This window comes from Macaca thibetana, chromosome 1, assembly GCF_024542745.1.
Source record: "Macaca thibetana thibetana isolate TM-01 chromosome 1, ASM2454274v1, whole genome shotgun sequence".
NCBI lineage: Eukaryota > Metazoa > Chordata > Mammalia > Primates > Cercopithecidae > Macaca > Macaca thibetana.
Genome location: NC_065578.1, coordinates 154,984,168 through 155,005,934, shown reverse-complemented (window position 1 = coordinate 155,005,934; position 21,767 = coordinate 154,984,168). Strand labels below are relative to the sequence as shown.

The 21,767-nt window shown below is 46.6% G+C and overlaps 1 protein-coding gene across 1 annotated transcript in view; it reads right to left on the bottom strand.

The window, feature by feature from the left end:
* Positions 1–21,767, bottom strand: part of PLXNA2 (plexin A2) — a 222,696-nt gene that overhangs the window by 100,300 nt on the left and 100,629 nt on the right. Inside the window, exon 4 of the mRNA XM_050781525.1 lies at positions 20,754–20,888. Coding sequence (XP_050637482.1) covers positions 20,754–20,888 — 135 coding nt within the window. The remainder of the gene's footprint in view (positions 1–20,753; positions 20,889–21,767) is intronic.

Here is a 21,767-nt window from a genome sequence, read left to right as displayed (position 1 = left end):
CCCATACCCATACTCATATACACACACTCATGAACACAAACACACATCCATACCACACACTCACAGTGCACACCACCAATACAGTGACACCATGCACGAACTTCACACATGCTCACACCACAGCTCACATGGATACTCCACACACACATTCGTGTCTCACACAGTCATGGACAGGCAGGCCCACTACACTCATCTCCCCTCACACCCCCACCTGCACACAATTGTGAGAAGAAAAGAGCCATCAGGAGCTGTCTTCCTCTGGCTGGTAGTGAAAAAAGATTAGGGCTGCCCAAGATTAAACAGGAGAGTTAAAAATGACAAACAGACTTCTAAACAGGATTAGAGTCTTAATGAAAACCATAATGAATGGAAGAGCCACGCAGATATCACCCATAAACGGCCATAAATATCAGACCAACAGATGAGATCCTAGATACTGCAGTTTGGAACCCCATCAAATTACTTCTATTATAATTCTTCAATAAATAACCAGTCCCAGCCTCATATTTAAGGTCCTTATCATGCTTTGGAGAATAGGCTCCAAGGCCAGACAGACCCTGGTTTGCATTCTGTTTTTGCCTCTAACTGGCTGGGTTTTCTTAGCCATGTTAGTCTATTTCTTCATCTTTATCCATAAAAACTTCTTCATCTATAAAATGTGGATGATTATCTCCCTAATAGGAATGTTGTGAAGATTAAATTAAGTCCTGGACAGCTATAATAATAATTTATAATAATATTAACACTTTATTATTATGATGATTGTTAAATTTCACTATCTCTTGTTCCCTCTTCCACGCCCCTTTCAGCTTCCTAGGCTTAAGGAAGTTTCCTAGGGTTAAGGAAAGCCCACGAGATGCACCCATTGGATGGTGAGATCAGTAGGAAAATAAGGGAAAAAGGAGAAGGGAGATAGAGGGAATAGGAAAGAGTAGGAGAACACAGCAGGGGGAAGAAAACAGGGAGAAGGGAAGAGGAACAGAGAATAAGGATGGCGAGCCCTCAGATGCACAGATTGACGTCATCCATGGTGCAGTGTCCACTTCCTCTTTGGGTGGTGGTTGGCAGGAGAAGGAGAGGTGCTGGAGTAGCCATAAAATTAGGACATGATCTTCCCAAGATTTTTAATATAAGAGCTTTAATGAGATAATTAACATACCATAAAATTCACCAACCTAGATTGTGCAATTCAATGGTGTTTTGAATATTCAGGAACTGTACAACCATTAGTGCAATCCATTTCAGAATACTTTCATCATCCCCCAGAAGAAACCCCATACCCATTAGTAGTCAGTCCCATTCCCTCCTGTCTGCTCCAGTCCCAGGCAACACCAATCGACTTTCTGTCTGTAAGGATTCGCCTATTCTGGGCATTTCACAGCGATGGAATCATACAACACGTGATCCTTTGTGACTAGCTTCTTGACTTGGCATAATGTTTTCAAGGTTCATCCATATTGTAGCCTATATTAGTAACTTCCTAAATTTCTTAATTCAGAGCAAGAAGGTGAAAGAGCTTAATATCCTCCCACATAAGCAAGTATCATGATGGAAACTGTCCAACTGTTCACCCCAAGAAATCCCACTGATCCAGTTTAGTCATTAATATACAGTCTTAAGAGATCAGGCAGCTGGATTCTTTCATTTTTACCATCGGGGAAACCAAAGCACAGTGAAATGATATTTTTGAGTGTGGGCCTTTTGCACCTTCCATACACCTCTCATGAAAAAAAGAAAATGAAATAGCTCCAAGTGTAAGAGTCTCTTGTCTATGGTTTTTATGATTTAGATTTAATGTTAAGAGACAAATAAGGGCGTCTTGGTAGTCTGTCCATAAGTCTCTCTCTTACAAGTGACAATTCCCAGTTCGATTTTTACAATGTAAAAGAATGACTCTCCTCTAATGGTTATCTGTCATTGTGTTTAAAGTAATTTTATATGTTAAGACTGTAGCCTTAGGATACAGGAAAGCAGGAAGCAGTACCCCTGGGCCAAATGCAGTTCCTGAGGTTGGAGGAGCTTCTAATCTGGATTGAAAAGGACGCAGCTAGTTATTGGACTTAGAAAAACATAAACCACCTTTCTTCTATAACCGAAGGGAGATGTGTCTCTAAGGGAAGCTACTTGGAGAGTTACGGGAATGGCCAGGTATCTATTCCACCTAGTTGACCCCAGAGAGAGAAACTATTTAAAGCCCAAGTTGTGTGTGCAGCTTCACTCTACACTGACGTCTACCAACATTACCCCATGGCCACTAGATGTTAGTCTAGGGCCGCTGGTAAAGAAACTGAACTTCATAAAAAGTAGAACCAATCCAGTGGTTGTCAGACTAGAAAGCCAAGTACCACATGTTCTCACTTATAGGTGGGAGCTAAATGAAGGGAACTCATGAACACAAAGAAGGGAACAACAGACACTGGGGCCTGCTTGAGGGTAGAGGGACGGAAGGGGGAGAGGAGCAGAAAAAATAACTATTGGGTATTAGGCTTAGTACCTGGGTGATGAAATAATCCATACAACAAATTCCCATGATCCGAGTTTACCTAAATAACAAACCTGCATATGTACTCCCGAACCTTAAATAAAAATCGTTTTAAAAAGTAGAACCGGGCCGGGCACGGTGGCTCACGTCTGTAATCCCAGCACTTTGGGAGGCTGAAGCAGGCAGATCACCTGAGGTCAGGAGTTCAAGGCCAACCTGGCCAAAATGGTGAAACCTCGTCTCTACCAAAAATACAAAAATTAGCTGGGTGTGGTGGCGGGCACCTGTAATCCCAGCTACTCGGGAGGCTGAGGCAGGAGAATCCCTTGAACCTGGGAGGCAGAGGTTGCAGTGAGGCGAGATCATGTGACTGCACTCCAGCCTGGGCAACAACAGCAAAACTCTGACAAAAAAAAAAAAAAAAAAAAAGAACCAGGGATGCCCTATGTTTTAGGCAAGCCCAACTAAAGAGGGTTGAGAAAATAAATTTCCTATACATGTGAGGCCTTCTTTCTTTCCTATACATTCAAATATTGATTTAGCTTGAATTATAGGGAGAGGAAATTGTCCACAGCTAGGCCAAGCTGGTGTCACAGCGTCCTTAGTGGCCAGGCATGGTGGTAGTCGTATCGGCCACAGATAGAGAATGAGGGCAGAAACTCAGAGAATGATGGAGAGCCATGACATGCAGGTATAAACACTGCTCACTTTCTATTTAGGCTATTCAGTGACTAGTATCTCCAGTTTTCTCAATGGATACTGTGAAAGTCTCAGAACCAAATTCATTGTTAGACCCAAATTCACTTCACACTGTAACAATAACTACACCAAATGGCCTTTTGTGTAGGGCCATATTTCATGAAATAATATAATGGTTGCCACTCTAAAAAGGTCAGGCATTGTTTATTAACGATGCCCAAGAATGTCATTAAATCTGGGAGGTGAGGATAGTAGGAACTAATACAGTGCATTTGAAGTGATCTGTATAGCAGTGAAGGCTGGTCTGGGACCAGAGGAGCAGTTTGGACTTCCCATGGCTACTGCCCTGAGGTCCCCATACTCTGTGAAGGGCCGTCATGCACTGCTCAGTGTCTCTCTTCATTCCACCTGCCATGGGGAGGCACTGGTCAGACTGACCCAGCCCTCAGATTCCTTCCTCCATCAGAATTTACCCCTTGGTTCATCCTTGGCAAACAAATAGGTGATCCCAGGTGAGGGAAATCGCATTCTGAGAAAAGCGAGGTGACGAGAATTTTCTCCATTAATCTGGGCATGCTCCAATTTGCACTAGGAGCATATTATTTGCATGTTGAATTCCAGAAGCCCAATTCGAAGCATATTAGATAAAATAAAATTAATTCTTGTAATCCTCTGTGATCATATTCAAACCCAATATTCTCAGCTTGGCACACAGAACAGGTTTGCCTGCCCGCTTTCCTCTGTGCTTTTCCATTAAAATTATTTTCTCAAACACCTGATTGAGTTCTGGCTGCACACATGGCCCTGGGAGGGGTGGGCTGCTTCCAGCCTGTGTCCGCTCCCGGAGTAGTTTAAAGACTGACGGGGGAAGACACCACATAGATAGATCCAGACAGGCAGTTTTGCCGTAAGAGTTAGAGAAGTTCAGAGGACTGAATTCACTGCGATTGGGGTGGATTGAGATGGTTTTGAGTTCTGTTGTGGTCACAGGAGGAAAGACAACACGGAGATGGCAGCAGGCAGATATTCTGACCTTTGGACAAGTTCAAAATGCCTGCATGCTCTTTAGTCTGTAGTGCATCCCCTCCTTCCAGGGAGACTGGCAATGAGAGAGACAGCACCTTAAGATGAGATGATTAGCAGCTGAGCCCAGCAGGCCTCAGGGATTGAAAAAAGATCTACGACTGTGAATGATTGCTGGGTGGGCTTCAGAGGGTGACAGCAGTGAACAGGAGGCTAGCTTACCCTAACTCCGCAGAAATCTGTTAGACCCTGGGAGCAACCTTGGCCCCACGGGGTGGTTTGGTTCTTTCTGGCTCTCCCATGAGGAAACCACAGGCTTTTCCTGTGGTTCTGGAGGTACGGTCAGTTACTGAATATGTGGGCTTAGCTTGCTTGGGGGAGGAATCAAATAGATTTCCTGCACACTAGCCTCTAGTGGTCCATGATCCAATGACTGACTGCCCAGTGCTACCAAGGCTTGTCTTGGAAAACTGAAGATCTTTTTAAAAAGATTTTCAATTTGTTTGTTGAATGTTTGCTGTGTTCTAGGCACTGTGCTCATGAAGCATCTCATTTAATCCTTGCAAGAACCTGATGGAGTAGATTCTAGCATTATTGACAGTTTTTCTAAGAGGAAACTGAAGGCTTAATGAGGACAGGTAACTTGGGGAAGGCTGATGCTTAGGAAGGGTAGCGCCAGGATTCCAGATGTGCCTAACACAGAGCCTCTCCTCGCCACCATGCCATCCTGCCTCCCAACAGTAAGCAGGCAATTTGGAAGCGTGTTCAGAGCCTATAGTATCCGCCTGCCTGCCCTGCCTTCCTGGAGCACAGGCTCTGCTCTCACTCTCTCTTCTGCTACTCTCCTCGCCTACCTACCTCAGGAGCACTCCTGAAAGGAAGCACACAAGAAGAGAGGCAGGCACACTGTGTCCTGGGCCCAGGGACAGGTGACCTTTCCAATTCAGCACCTTTATAAATCTTACCTAATGAAGTTAAGAGGAAAAAGGAATTAATGAATAAATGAAGGTTAAATCACTCCCTGCAGAAAATTGATGCTGACAGCAAGGGCCAAGAAGAGAGCTTGGAAAGCAGGGAGCTGACTTGCACAAGAGGCTTTTAAAACTCCTTTCTCCAAATTTGAGGGAGGCATAAGGCTTCCTAATTCCACTACTGGCGATGAAAACTTTGGGAAGTCCAAGGAGATGGCCTGAAGAAAATGAAGTGAGAAAGCCATACTCTACCTTGGATGATTGTTTTTCCAGAAGCTGATTTGGGTATGAAACACATATGTGTGCATGTACACACACACACACATACCTACACACACTCCTTTTATTTACTCACAACCAGTAAACAAAAGGTCACATTTATGATGTATACACCATTAACTCCTGCAACCAATCCAGACATAGTTTGGGTCTGCCTGGCTCATTCCTGGCCTTCCAGGGACCAATGTGACATGTCTTCTTGTCAGCACACACTTGTTAGCCTCCTCTGTCTCCTTGTCACCACTACAATTGTCCCTATTCTCAACAGCCACCCTTCACTTCCCGAGGTGCACACCTCAGTCCAGTTGGCTCAGAGGAGCTGCAGAGAAATGCACGGCTGGGCCCAGGGAGAAAGAGAAAGAAAAGCAGAAATAGCTGCTGGCCATGGCCAGCCAGCCAGGCTGGGAGCTGATGTAGGGAGTAGAAGAGGTTGAAGGGACATGGATGAAAAGAACCTGGTAAAGCTCAGAAAGTTGGATGAGGGGCCGAGAGAGTATGCTGCTGACTTACGGAGTAACTCCAGGGCAGCCACTCACTAGCCTCAAGCTCAGTTTAGCTGCTCAGTAAAATGCGGTGGGAAGAAGAGGCCTGCAGGAGAGGATCTGCAGCAGAAATCCCCTCTGGTGGGAGCAGCGAGTAGGGAAGATCAATAGCTCTGACTGCCCCTCCTCTCTGTGCCCACAGGTTTTTAGGAATCTGATCATGAAGACAGGGAGGCTCCGAGGGCCCAGCACAGCCTGCCTGTCCTGCAGCATGATTCTGCCTGGGAGGCAGGGAACCCACACTGGCTGATGGAGGGCTGGGAGAGCTGGGGGGAGCCTGAGGGGCGGGCAGAGAGTTCCGGAGCCAAGAGCTGACTAGATCAACCAGTAAATAAAAGGTCACAACGATTTTTCCAGGCACCCAGGGAGAAGCAGACAAGAGAGCTCAGCTGATGGTAGGAGCTGACAACTGGCAAATGAGCCTCCACAGTTATCTGTTTTCCTTCCTTATTCTTGTCTCATAAGACAGAGGCTAGAAATAGACGCAACTGGCAGATGACTTAAGGATGAAAAATGGGCAACATGTTAGTTGTGGGGGACTCCATGGTAGCGAAAGAGGGAGATTACCATGGAGGCAGGGAGAAACACAGGGCTTAGCTAGAGCCATGTCCGAGGGTTTGGCTCTCACTCTGTCCCAGGCATTGTATAGGGATTTCACTTTCTCAGCAGTCCTATCAGGTAGGTATTATTGTTATCCCTAGTTTACAGAAGACAAGACCAAGGCTTAGAGAGGATACACCAGGCCATATCAAAGAGTGATAGAGCCAAGATTTGAATACAGTTCTAATTGCCTCCCAAGATGAGGCCTTACAGTAAACTAGAATGCCTCCTTTTCATAGATATTTTCCTTTGTTTCTTTTTTTCACCTCCTCTCTTTCTTCCTAAGCTCCAACAAGTGTTTCTTTTCTGGGGGTGGGGGCACGGAGTCTCGCTCTGTCCCCCGGGATGGAGTGCAGTGGAGCAATCTTGGCTCACTGCAAGCTCTGCCTCCCGGGTTCACGCCATTCCCCTGCCTCAGCCTCCCGAGTAGCTGGGATTACAGGCGCCTGCCACCATGCCCGGCTAATTTTTTGTATTTTTAGTAGAGACAGCAGTTCACCATGTTAGCCAGGATGGTCTCGATCTCCTGACCTCGTGATCCACCTGCCTCGGTCTCCCAAAGTGCTGGGATTACAGGCGTGAGCCACTGTGCCCAGCCCAAGTGTTTCTTGAGTACTACTAAGTACCAAACACTGTGGTATCTCTTGGGGAGACAGAAGCAGCCCAGACAGCAAGGTCTCTGCCTGTAATAAATGTTGCAGAAATGATACAATGAATGCCTGAAACGGGTGCACTACCTCATTTCCTTTATCCTCTTCCCACGAACCGGGGATGGGCAGAGGTCTTCCTTGCTGTACAGTCAGAGAAATGGCTGTCCTGAGGGGAGGGGATTGGCAAGGTCACAACAGGCTTTAGCACTGGAGCTCTGCCAGAGCTAGCATCTTTTTTCTTGATGATGTTACTTAGAACCAGGGCATGTCCAGAGGACCCGCTGGTGAGCTTGCCACAGAGAGCACCAGGGGCTGGGTGCATGATGGCTTCCTACCAATTCTATGTTGTAGCAGCCAGGGCTGGGGGAATCCCTCTTAGGAAAGGTGGGTGGATTGAGCCCACCTGAAGGCTGCTCGCCTGCATTCTGTGAGGATGGATGCCACCTAACCCTTGCCTTCAGCTCTGCCAGTATCAAGTTTTGGGAAATATTCCTTGAATATACCAAACTCTCTCACACTTCCAAGCTTTCCTTAACTTGAACAATACTTATTTGCTTTTTTATTCCACTGGGTGAGCCCCTCCCCTCTCACGATTCACCTAGAGCATCACCTCCTCCAGGAAGCCTTCCCTGACTCACAGGCTATACTGGGTGGCACCCTCTCCCGTAATCCCAGCACTCTGCATACCGTACTGTAACTCACTACTTACTTGTCTGTTTTCCATATGTATGTGTGATAGTGCAAGGATAAGCTCTTTGCTGTGAACACAGTAGGTCCTCAAAGGCTGTTTGATGAGCTATTTAATGGCTAAGTGGCTAGAACATTTTTTTCATCTCAGTTCATTTTTCCCCCTCCTGTTTTCCTTCTACCTGGCTCACATCTCTTCCCACCTCTTTCTTGTAATTAAATATTAGTTGAGGGACAGAGGCTGAACCCAGACTGTTTGCTAAGCCACCAACAGCTGATTACACAGTCTTCTCTCCACCTGGTGGGAGTTTCAAACCCCAACCTGTTTGCAAAGTGGGGACCATAATAACGGGTGAACAAGGTGAGGTGAGGGAGGTAACTTGAGGCACAGTGGCAAAGGCTCGGGGAACTTAACCACAAGGCATGCACTCTATGAAGTGGAGATTGCCGCGGAAATGCTGAGTCCCTGAGCTGGCCTGCTACAGAAAGATCAAAGGGCCAGCTGGAAATGCAGCCAAGCTGGGCTCTAAAAACAGCATAAAACTGGGAGGAGAAGGGCTCGAACACACATTTCCCCCAGTGGGTACATGCAATGGTATATGAAAGAGCCTAACACTAACATAGTGTAGACACTATCACCGCCAGAATACACAGTAATGTTTGCTCTCATCTCACTCACCAACTCCACCAACGTCTGTTCTCACAAGCACATGCATACTCGAACCCAGGTCAGCCTCCAGGCGCTGTGCATGCAGCCTCCATTCCATACACATTCATGGCCAGAAAGAATGCACCCAATGTCATGGCCGCAAGGGGCATTCAAACACATTTTATCAATGGGGAAAAGGAGGCTCCAGTTGGCCTTGACTCAGATGCATGGTGAGTGACTCCTGATGATTGGCACAGGCAGACTCTTACCTACCACTCCCCGGCCACTGTCCCATCACCCCTCTGCCATCCTGCCACCTCCCTCCCACAATAAACTCCCTGGCAGTTCAAAGTTGGATTCCAAATTTTGTCCCTAGGATCAACCCCATTGAGAAACCTTATCTGACAGGCAGCATGTGCGAGTGGCTGGCCAGAACTCACAGGTGGTGAGAAAAAGCCCCCACATATTCGTGTAAATGAGTACAGCTGGTCACTTCTGGCTGAGGAGTTCAGAGGCCTTCCCTAAAGAAATCAACGGTGGTGGTTATAGCTTCCCACCTCATGGGAACGCTGTGTTCACAAAGAGCTCCCTGGATAAAAGGCCTGAGAGGGGCTGCCAGGCCTGAACCATTTGTGTGAGAAACCTGCTGGGGTGGAGACCAACACCTTTCCCCTCCCTCAGGGGCACCCAGGGCCCTGGCCCACATATACAGGGGGGCCTTGTCAAGTCCCGGCCATGTACCCCAGGACTTCCAATTGCTCTTATCTCTAGGGGTTCACTGACTTCCCCTTTGCCTCCGCCCCTCTCCCTGATGCATGGTGCCTCTCTTGACACCTCTGAACCTGTGTCTTCACACTACAGAAACTGTCCTAGTCATAAGTGGAAGGAAATAACTTTTCATGACGGCTCCTCTGATGTTGCCATCTTTCGTGTTGATCAAAACAACAAAACGAATCAGACTCTCGGCATCTGATTGAAGCCTAATTGGAAATCCAAAGTGGCACTAAATGTTATGGTCTAAATAAAACACATTCAATTACTGAAACTCAACGCAGGGAGCACAAGGGAGCGCTCCTGGAAGGAGCTGAAAAGCAGGCTGCAGAGCTCTGGGGTGTCATTCCGGCCCCACCGCCTGTGTCTGGCTGGATAAGACTTAAGATGGCGAATAGAGGATGCTTTCTTGAGCCTGAGAACCTCTTACTTAGGGCCAGTGAATGAGCTGATACGAGTTTGCACGGTTCACACTAGAAATAGCACCAGAGAAGCTGAATCAGGGCTTCAATGCCTCCCATGTGTTCTACAGCTGCCCTCCTTGCAAAGGTTTTTCCTTTGCCAGACTGACAAGCTTTGGATGGGGGTAGAAAAATATGCAGGGGAGTCATGATGTCTCCCTCTGGGGTCTCTGCATGGGCTCTCCTGGTGCTGGGGGAGGGCGAGCAGTGCAGGAGCTTTGCAGCCACACAGACAGGCTCTTCACTCCTGGCTCTGCCTCCTAAAAGTCATAGAAACACCTAGTTCAGATCCCTCAACGTTGCTGCACCTGGCCTTCCTCATTTGCTAAATGGGGGAGATAATACCTGTCTTCCCAGGTTGTTGTGAGGAGGGGAGATCATGCTTGTGAGGCGCTTGGCCGGCTGCACAGGATAAACTCCACAGTAACTTCCTGGGGAGTGGTGCTTTTTCTCCCTGCACTCTGACCACCTGCAGAGGCATTTCCTCTGACTGTCCACGTAGGGCCTGGGGCAGTGCTTGCTTTCCTTTATTGGTTTTTTAAACAAAACAGTGCACTACTCCAATCTCCTTGAAGGTGTCAAGTGAGGAGTTACTGAGTCTGTGCTGGTCTCCTGGAGCCCAGAAAGCCGCCTCTGAACCCTTTTCCTAACTGGGAGCCGGGTGTGGGGAGAACAGGAGGGGAGGAGCCTTCTGCAGCCACGGGGCAGCCAGGGGGCGCTGTCTCAGGAAGCTGAAGAGGTGTGGATTTGGCTTCAGAGGTGTGGGGTGGAGTTCCAGCCCTGCTGTTGGACAGCTTGGTGGCCCTGGGCAAATTACTTAGCCAACTTGAATTTCAGTTTTGTTATCTGTTTAAAAAGGCAAGGACAATAATACTTATCTCATGGGACTGGTGTATTAGCTGAGATCATGTTTGTAAACTAAAATAAGAAAAACATGGCAAAAATATTAGTTAGATTTCAACACAGCTTAAATAAGGTAGGGCTGAGAGGCAAGGCAGGTTGGTTAAGCTTTTTTTTAGGTGTGGCTGTTTGCAAAGCATGATCTGCAGGGCTTGGCCTAATGACGATGTATGGGGGCACAACCGTAAAAATATAATTACTACTACTACCATTTACTAAGCAGGTTGTGTGTTCCTGGTACTTTTCAGAGTGCTTTTTTATGTATTAATTAATTTAATTTAATCTTCAAACAGACACCATAATTATGCCCATTTTACAGGTGAGGTAACTGAAGCACAGAAAGGTGAAGCAACTTGCCCAAGGTCACACGGCAGTAAGCGGTAGAGCCAGGACTTGAACCCAGGCTGGCTGCTCCCCCTGGCTGTCAGGAAACTACTGATAGTCAATCATTGTCTGCTCCTCCATGTGCAGCTTGGTACACCCTTTCTTCTCCGGAGTCACTGCCCCCTCAGACCTCTCATCTCCTTTTTTTGTAAAATAAAGGGCTGCTCTTCACTAGAGAATCTCTGGATAAACCAGCTGTGGATTCTTATCTTAGGGAGAGGGTGAGTCCCCTGAGTGACCCAATTATGGAGGGAACCAGGACAGGTCCCTTCCTGGTGGTATGCGTTTACATAAACACATTCTACAGCATTGCTCTGATGTACAAATAAATAACCATATCTTGTGATTTATCTATACATTATTGCGCCCCTCCAGAATTTGACCACCTTGAGGGCAGGGATTCTATTTTATTTTTTGCTATACAAAAACATACATGATAGTGCTACTGTTGCATTGAAAACAGCGGAAAGAAATCAAGAAGGTACTTATCTTTCTGGCAGCCCTATTTAGAAGGAGACTTTTGCTGGAATATTACTTAGAAAGACAGCCCTATCTATATCTACATATGCAAATGACTTGTCAGTGGACAGCTCTATGCATTAGACATGGTCAACACTTAATGGTCTATTGAATGAATGAGTCTGCATATGCAAACAATATGCAAATCTTTCCCTATTTTAATTTGACCCATCGGAACATCTTCAGGAACTCTCTTGGGCCTAGGTCGTTTTAATTTTGCTAATTAAAAGTTTTAAACACAGTCAGTGTTCGCTCTTGCCTGTGCTGAGTGAAACTGTTGTCAAGTTGGGAAAGGATGCTGGGCTAGATCAGGTTACTCAGGATTTACCCTGATTCTTCTGGTAATTCAGATGATGACCTAGGCAAATGACTGTCCTCTTTGGAGGCATCAGTTTCCCCATATTTAAAAGAATGGGGGAGGGTAAGTTTCCTTCTGGTGAGACATTGTAACTTCCCATCTCCCGCTCATAGGAACATCATTCTGGGCAGTCAGTGTCAGCCTTCAGCAGCACCTATCTAGAAAGAAAAATCAAATCCCTGGTGAAGGATTAGAGAAAGAGTCTCCAAGCCCCTGCCCATTTAGAGAAATGAGGTTTTTGGCACCACTTATCCCAGCCTGGGCATTGTATTCAATCATTTCTTTCCAAACCAAAGGATTTCAAAATAAGAGGCTGGAGTTTTCTCTCTTAAATACAGCAAGCCAAGTGTCTGATTAATAGGGTGGGTTTGCATTGCCTTTCCCTCATGTGAAAATATTTATTTAAAAAAAATGCTCCGATGAGAATATTAATAGCCAGAGAATCAGCTCCCTGTCAGCTTCTTTGTTCCTTGACATTTGAAATGGGGGAAAGAAAGAGGAAAAAATCAAAACCCGGGTTTGAGGTGGTCATTGTTGCCTGCACCGGCAGCCCCGGGGGAGGCAGGATTCCGTCCTTTTTTTTGGGAAAGGCAATGATGTGAGTGCTCAGCTCCTGGGCCACACTGGGATCCTGCATCCTTAACCAGAAACACATGTGCATCAAAGGCTTGGATTGAAAGTGACACATTTTAAAACAAAAGTGCAGCAGCAATTCGCTTATCCTCACTTTCCTAATCCGCAAACTCTGTAATTCTCCCCAAAGTCCCTCAGGCTCAACTCTCCTCCCTGCCCCCTCACTTTCCCTCTTCCCCAGAGGCTCAGCCAAGGCCTCCCAGCCCAGGCAGAAGGGAGGTCTCCTGTTACTGAGACTTTGCCCGCCTTGTAAAAATATACCTTGGCATGCTCTGCCTGCGCCCTGGGAAGCCTTATCGCCTGGACTAAACAAATGTGCACAATCAAAATAATAGTCTGAGATGTCAAAATAAATGAGCAGGGGACATCTGGAAGCATGGCTCCCCACGTGTTTTCTTTCCCTTCTCCAAGGTCTTTAGGTGCCTTAGGGACTTGACAGTTCAGTAGCTTTGGCTACAGGTAGAACACTTACTGCCCCATGGATCACAATAGCACCTCTGAAAAGGATTCTTACTTTTGGCTCTAGATTCAGGTTAGTAGTTGACAGGGCCTCCTCCAAACTGAGGAAATCACAATTAGTTTTCTGGTGCAGCTGCTGGACATTGGTGGATGGCATGCTAAGGGTCTGGCCTGTCCTTCCATCTCTCCTCAGACATTGCATAGGGTCTTCAAACAATGCAGAGAATTTCTTGGGGGGGTCGTGGGGGGTCTCTCCTGCATTTAAGACCTTCAGGAAAGGGTGGCTTTACAATCTTTCCAAATAATTTTTGTTTCCGAAAACTCCAGGCTGACAGTCTCCTTGCCTCAACTCTCTTAAATTACGTTAAACAGATGTGGTTAAAAAGCCAGTTTCCTGTAATCCATGGGGATGAGGTCCCATTCCCCTGCATACTGAAGGTAAGTCACTGAGAGGCCTGCTCTTGTGCAAGATGAGACAATATTGCCACAGGAAGACTGCCTGGAGAGCTATTTATAAGCAGCATCCCCTTGATGGGGCAATTTCCAGGCAGTGTGATCCTGCTACTGATGGATTCCTGCAAACCCTTCCTGAAAGCATTTTCAGGGCCCATAGGCATTTGATAGACCTCACTTAGGACTTACACAGCCTTCAGCAAATCAACAGCAAGCTTTAAAGCTGTCTGTGCTTCCCCGTATGTTTGAAGAAATCAATCCAGCTCTGATGACTCCAGCTGAGCGTTGGGTGTTGCACAATGCTGATGGGACAGCTAAACAGGGTGCTCTCTGGGCCTTGTTTTTCTCCTCTGGGGTCAGAATGGGTGCTCTCTACAGTCCTTACCAGCTCTGATGCTCTGTGATTCCATGACCTTGGTAGCCGGGGAATCATGTTCTTAATGTGTGCTCATGGGCCACACGCATCAGAATCACATGGGTGTGGGCAGCAGAGGGAAGAGGCAGGTAGACTGAGTGTGTGACTGCCAAAGCCAAGTCACAAAAAGGCAATGCAATTTCTACCTTCTTGTAGGGAGTACTCACTCTTGGAGTCCTGAGCTGCCATAAGCAAGAATTCTGACTGTCTTGGGGGCCACCTGCTGTCAGGAAGCCCAACACACATGGCAGGGGCTTGTCTAAGGCACTAAGGTCAATAGTCCCAGCTGATCCCAGCTTCCACTTTCCAGACATGTAGGAGGAGAAGCTTCCAGATGATTCTAGCCCCTTGTCCTTCTAGTCAGCTCCAGCCATTCGTGTCATCCCAGCAGAGGCTGCAGATATTATAGAATACAGATGAGCCATCTTCGGTGCACCCTATCTGAATTCCTGACTTACACAGTCTTTGAGCATAATGACATGTTTTTTACAAATATCCCCAAATGTGGGGGTGGTTTGTTACAAAGCAATAAATAACCAGAACAGTGTGCCAACTACTAGCACATCTAGGACATTTGGAATTGGGGTCTGAATGTTCACTACCTGGAGAGGGACAGACCCATCTTTCACAATGAGCATGAGACTTTGTTACTTACTTGGAGAAACCAGAAATGAAAGGCCCCATAGGTATTCCCTTTCTGGCCCGTTGTCCACGCATGCAGCCCCAGGCTCACAGGGTCCCCCTCCCTTATCCCCACAGATGCCTGCTATCCTGGCCTATGGGCCTCACACATCGGCCTGGGGCTGCCTGCCTGTGTACTGAGGGGAGCAGGACTGTTTAGTCTGCCCTGCACATTCCTGGATTTTTAAAATAAATACCAGATTATGAGAGACTTAGCCCAGTGCTGTCATTTGGCCGGACCAGAGGCTTCTGAGGCAGTGCTTGGGAGGAAGCAGGAGGAATGGCAGTTGGAGGCCACTGCCTGAAAACGGGAATTCTGTGCCAGCCATAATTTGTGGTGGAGATGTTTCTAGCCCTTTCTGAAGTTCCAAAGAAGTTCTAAGAATAATACTAGTAATAATAATTACCACTACTTATTGAAAACACTATGTGTCAGACACGACACTAGGTGATTTATATACATTCTCTCAATCCTCACAACAATTGCATTAAGCCCATTACACAGATGAAAAAATTGAGGTTTAGAGAAGTTGAATAACGTTATCAAAACCATGTACTTAGTAAGTGTCTGTGGAATGGAGGTTGGCCTAACTCCTATGGGCTGGCTCTTAACATCTATGCTATTTTGCCTCTCCAGGCCTTGAAATAAGAGAACAGAATCCCATGCCCCACCACCCACTCCAAACACACACACACCCATCACCATCCTTTCTGCTGTTCCCGAGGCCCTTTCCAGTCTGTATGGAGCCATTCTCCACTGTGACTCCCTTTTTCCATTTCACCCTTCGCTGGATCATTTTATGCCTCTATTCCCTCTGCTAATTCAAACTAATTAAAGTATAAAATAGAATAATTGCTTCCATCCCTATACTCTTTTCCCATCCACCCTGTGTATAAAGTTATACTCCTTTTCTAGGAGTGGCCAGCCTGACAAGTTGGGTGAAAACTGGGGCTATCAAGTTTCTTTTCATCTTGTTGCTTGGTTTTTCACTTGGCTCATAGCCTGATTTCCCCTGGACTCGCTGTCTGACTTCCATTAGACACTGAGGATATGGGAGCAACTTGTATGCATGCCCATAACGTCTGCTGATTCGCTGTCAGTGAAGCTGGGGCAGACTTTCTAGGAAAGAGCCAGGCATCCTCTCAGTGGAGCACCTGGGCAATTAACAGGATTGGGGAATCAGTTCCCAAATTTTCCCCTGGGACTGGCCGGTCTTAGATCTATTAACAGTACATTAACATTGACTTGTTAGGCAGTGACACTAACGACCCAACACTTACTAGTCCTATTGCTTAATTACATTTAATTAATTAATTGAGAATGAGAGAGAACACATGAGTGCTATATTGGATTGTTCTAGCTCTGTGGGGAGATGAAAACCTCTCTAGGCAGAATGTAAGACCAGAAACTTGGTTTTACTCTCACCATGTGTTCCACTGTCACGGCCCCAAGAATATGACATGTGTCGTGTTTGGAGGAGGGGCGGGGGAACAGAGAGGCAAGGGTTGGGGGCAGAGTGGAAGACAGGTTGCCCAGAGATTTGTTTTAAAGTGAAACGATGAAAAACTCATTCCCATGATGTCTTAAAAGGTCTTAGGACTTTTAGAGAACTCGAAAGTCTTAAGTTGCTGCCTCCAAGTAGGAATATAGACAGTCCCAATTTACGATGATTCAACTTATGATTTTTTGACTTTACAGTGGTGTGAAAGCAATGCACATTTAATAGAAATTGTACTTCAAGTACCCATGCAACCACTCTCTCCTTCACCTTCAGTACAATCTTCAATTCATTACATGAGATCTTCAACACTTAATTATAAAGTTGGCTTTGTGTTAGATGATTTTGCCCAATTGTAGGTGAAGGTAAGTGTTCTGAGCATGTTTAAGGTAGGTGAGGCTAAGCTATGATGCTTGGTAGGTTAGGTGTATTAAACATGTATTTGACTTACAATATTTTCAACCTATAGTGGCTTGACTGGGAGGCAACCCCATCGTAAGTTGAAGAGCATCTGTACATATCCATAACCAAACCAGCATTCCAGCTTTCTCTACAGTGTTCACCCTTCAGGAAAGATGCTCATATGCGCACACATGGCCTCATAAATCTCTCCTTAAGAACATTGTATTGACTGGGCGCGGTGGCGCACGCTTGTAATCCCAGGACTTTGGGAGGCTGAGGTGGACTTTTCGCTTGAGCCCAGGAGTTCAAGACTAGCCTGGGCAACATGGTGAAACACCATCTCTATTTCTACAAAAAATTTTTAAATTGGCTGGGCATGGTGGTTCACGCCTGTAATCCCAGCACTTTGGGAGGCCGAGGCGAGTGGATCACTTGAGGTCAGGAGTTAGAGCAGCCTGGCCAACATGGCAAAACTTCATCTGTACTAAAAATACAAAAATTAGCCAGGTGTGGTGGCACGCACCTGTAATCCCAGCTACTCAGGAGGTTGAGGCAGGAGAATCACTTTAACCCGGGAGGCGGAGGTTGCAGTGAGCTGAGGTCACGCCACTGTACTGCATCCTAGGTGACAGAGCGATAGTGAGACTCTGTCTCAAAAACAAAACAAAACAAAACAAAATAAAAAAATTTTAAAATTAAAAATTGAAAAAGAGGCCGGGCGTGGTGGCTCAAGCCTGTAATCCCAGCACTTTGGGAGGCCGAGACGGGTGGATCACGAGGTCAGGAGATCGAGACCATCCTGGCTAACACGGTGAAACCCCGTCTCTACTAAAAAAAATACAAAAAACTAGCCGGGCGAGGTGGCGGGCGCCTGTAGTCCCAGCTACTCGGGAGGCTGAGGCAGGAGAATGGCAGGAACCCGGGAGGCGGAGCTTGCAGTGAGCTGAGATCCGGCCACTGCACTCCAGCCTGGGCGACAGAGCAAGCCTCCGTCTCAAAAAAATTGAAAAAGAGAACACTGTGCTTTTGGGTTAGTCTCACGCCCGTCTCTTATGCTTTTGGTGTCATCTTCTGGAGAGAGACAGAGCAGAGTCCCAGTCCTAGGCCCTTAAACAAATTTCTGTAAGATCTGAAAGAGACTTTAGAGTTAGATTTATAATCTCCATCTTTAAAGATGAGGAAACTGAGACCCTGAGAATTTGAGGGCCCAGGTCACCCTTGAAGTCAGAGGTGGGGCCAGGCCTAGAACACAGATCTCCTGGCTCAGGCTGAGGATGACTGGCTGTGTCATGTCCCCCTACCCCCTCCTCATCACACACCATCTTCATACTCCTGAGAAATGGGGTCATGAGGCATGAGAGTTAGAAGGGGCCATATAAAATGCGGCATGTGAGGCAGTATAAAAAGAAATTCCCCATTTGTTGTCTCAGTTGAGCCTCACACTGACCTTGTGTGAGAACACTGAGGTTAAGTGACTTGTGCAAGTCCACTCAGATAGAGAATGGTGAAATGAAGTCCAAATCAGACCCGTGGACTTCAGAGACAAGCCTGTTATCTGATGCAACTCCTCTCAGCTATAAAAGAGGAGCTGAAGCTGTCAGAGGATTCTACTATCAGTGATAGCACAAGCTGGACTAGAACCCAGGACATCTGGCTTCATTTTTACAGATTTTTCTCCTGCCACACAGTCAACTGCTTCCTTGAAGACATCTGAGCTGTCTGTGAGTACTTAACTCACAGCCAGCCTCAGACAGATGGGCCTCCTGAGCTGTTCTTGGCTTTCATCTTTGGACTCAGCCCCTGGTGAAGTCACCTGGCTACCTATTTCTACATAATTTATGGCTCTCCAGGTGACAGGTCTCAGAGTTCCACCACAATTCCCCCTTAGACTTTGCCTCCTAATCACAGCTCCATCTGGTACAGGGAGCTCCCCCTACTAATATCTCACTTGACCAGAGACAGCTCATGGCATGAAACGTTAAGTTCTTCCTATCTCTGCTCATTGTGGCTGGCTACTGCTAAATCCCTCTGTTTGGTGCAGATTGTAACAAGAACTGGGTACCTGAAGCAGAAGGTGGGACAGAGGAGGGGTATTTACAGATAAGCTACGTGGACACTTGGTGTGGCCAGGCTGATGCTCTCAGATATGGTGTCAGATATGGATCTAGGAGGTGACTATATTCTCTGAAACCCACTCATCCGCCTCCAGCCTTGACCCAGCCCCTCTTCTTTGGTTACATTTCGGATGGATTTTCAGAAAGCGTCTCATTGGATAAAAAGATATGCAGCTAAAATGTATGCCTTGGTACCTTCTCTGTCCCACTAAGGTCTCATTGGTCACTTCTTCTTTCCCACTTTGCTGGGCTCAGAGAATCTAAGAAAGCTCTTACCCAGAGCTACCTGCCTGGTCCTCTGCTACCCACAGTGCCTCTTAAAAATACTGCATAAAATGCGCGTCTATTCAATCTCTGCCCATCGTTTTATCCACCTATATAGGTCATCATCTACCCATCTGTCCTTTTATCTGTATCTATTTCTGTGTAAGTGCCTGGAATGGTGCTCACCAAATGTTAACATGGTGTTATATTTTGGGTAGTGAGATTTGGTGACCTGCTGCTGTTTTCTTTTCTGTATGCATTGCTTGAATTTGTATCACAAGTATCCACCATTTTTACTAAACAAATAATATTTTCCCTTAAAGAAGAACAGGATAAAAGAGCATGTATAGAATTCAATCTTATGTTATTGGGCTATTTGAGTACCTGTCTCTCTCTTGTTAGATTGCAATCAACTTAAGGTAGTGACTAAGTCTCATTCATTTTGATGATTCCCAGCACTTTGTTCCCGATAAATATGTGCCCAGGAATAGTTCTTTTTAGGCCCACTGACGGTTTCATTGGAATGATAGGTCAGTGTTTATTTCCAAGACTGTCTTACCCACTCTAGGTTAGGCAAAGCTGTCTGCAGATCCACGAAATTCCCATCTGGACCTGTTTATACTTCAACTGCAGAGGCCACATGAAAGAAGATGAAAAAGACAGGTGGATTCAAGAGGATCTGGATGTAATTTGCATGCAATTATCATATGATTTACGTCATCTGTCCTCAAGAACTAATTTTCAAGTCAGAACTGCATCACTGCTTCCCTTAATGCTGTCGCGTGCACACTTGTCTCTTCCTTACTTCTTCTGCTCATCCCTCATCCCCTGATTCAGACTCCTTACATTTGAAAAGAAAGGAGGTAAGGAGAGCTCTGGAAAGGGTAAGTTTGATCAACTTGCAGAATTGGAACTCTTGCAGAATTCTCTGAGAATGACATGAGCTGGGAAGCAACTGGTGAAAGCTCTCTGGGCTTTCAGCTCTACCAAAGTCAGTGTCCTCAGCGGCTGGGACAGACTGGCAATCCTTTTCCTCATTTCTTTGACTTTTATTTCACTTACCCTGTTAAGAAAAATGACAAGACCCCTGCTGCTGCTGAACAACTATTAACCCACTGACCGAGTGAATGGAATGTGCCAGGCTTGGCTAAGGTCTTTGCTTAGCTTTCTGGGTCGGTCTCTAATGATCTCATGAATCCCCTGCCTTCCCTGCTTCTCTTTCCCTTCACCATGGCTCTCTCTGCATTTGCCTTCTCTCTACTCACACATATTCACAGGAGATACAGCCTCCATCTATCCCAGAGGGTGGAAGACTTGCTCAGTTGTTTCCCTACTGAGGGTGGAAGTCTATTTCTCACCTCCATAGGCCTGGTTTCAGCTTCCCAGAGCTGGCCAGCTTATACTCTGCACTAGTCTAAGACTCACACCAAGATTTTTATTTCCTTCTGGGGCCCTATCTTGGGTCTGCCTCTCCCAGGAGTGGGCCCAGCCTGGAGGCCTGGATTATTTACACCTCTTTGGCTCCCTTGAGCCGCAGACTCTGTGGGCCTGAGAGCAGTAAATCTACCTCCTAATCACACCAAGCTGCTCCATGCAGTCTGGCCTGTTCTTGCAGAGCTGTTCATCACTTGCTGAGACAGGGGCTGTGGCCTAGAGTGAAGCCTCCGGGAAGTGGCTGGCCCCCGGCTGCTTCTCTCTAGCTCCCTGCAAAAGCCTACAGGGACTCTGCCTCTCTCAGGACCCCTGTGCTGCAAGCCCAGAGGTCTCTCTTCTTGGACTGAACAGTTTCTGAACAAAGGTGACAGATTATCAGCAGTTTCTTGGAGTTTAGAAAGGAGAGATGGCTGTTAGCACTTACCTGTCTCTCAGACATGACGTACAGGTAGCGCTGATCAATGGAGAAGGCCATGTCCCGGAGGATGGGGCTTCCGTCCTTGAGCACAGAGACCATCTCGTACTGGACCCCACCATGGGGGGGACCATCGGCCCGAATCTGTATGAGAAACAAGGATGTCCTCAGCATCTGCCCTCAGTATCCCCCTGTGGGCTACCTGCCCCTGCCCAGAGCAGGTAGCTTACAGAAGACCATTGCTAGCCCCCAATCACTACTCCATAGACTGAAGTGCCACTTCTTTTAAATAGCCCAATTTCCACCAAAAGGAATCCTTTCCCAAGCAGTCTCAGTGTTCTGGGCCTGGGATTTCTGACAGTGGATTTATTTGTGTGTGCATATACACCCTTGGGAATGATTTTGAATATCCCTATGCAGTTATTCTTGTGTGCATGTACATCTATTTATAGCACTGTGTATTGTATGTGTGTGTAAGTGAGTGTGTGCTGATGCACACTCCTTCATGGTGGCTGGGGTGGGAAAGTCAACATCTGTTCACAGTATCTTAGCCTCAGACAAGTATGAAGGAATGGTGAACAATTTATATAAATCACCAAAAAAGCTGCTCATTAAGAGATTAAAGATTTTTGGATCCCACGAGGGTCTTTCAGCCCCCAAACATATGCCCTGACTGTCCACAAATCCACCCTGTGAGATGTGGGGAGCCAGGAATCCTGGCTTAGCTTCTCCGAGCCCATCCTAGGAAAATAAGTCAGAAAGGACTGAGATGTCATCTAGTCCAGTGCTTCTCAGCCCTGGCTGCACATTAGAATCATCTGGGGAACCTTAAAAAATATGAATGCCAGGGCTACATCCATTAATCACAATCTCTGTGGGTGGGGCCCAGGCATCTTCTTTGACTTAAAAGCTCCCCGGGTGAATTTAATGAGCAGCCAGGGTCGAGGAGCAGTGAGGTAGTCCTGCAGTTCTCACACTGGTATGTCCTCAGAATCACCTGGAGGGTTTGGTAGAATGTACTTC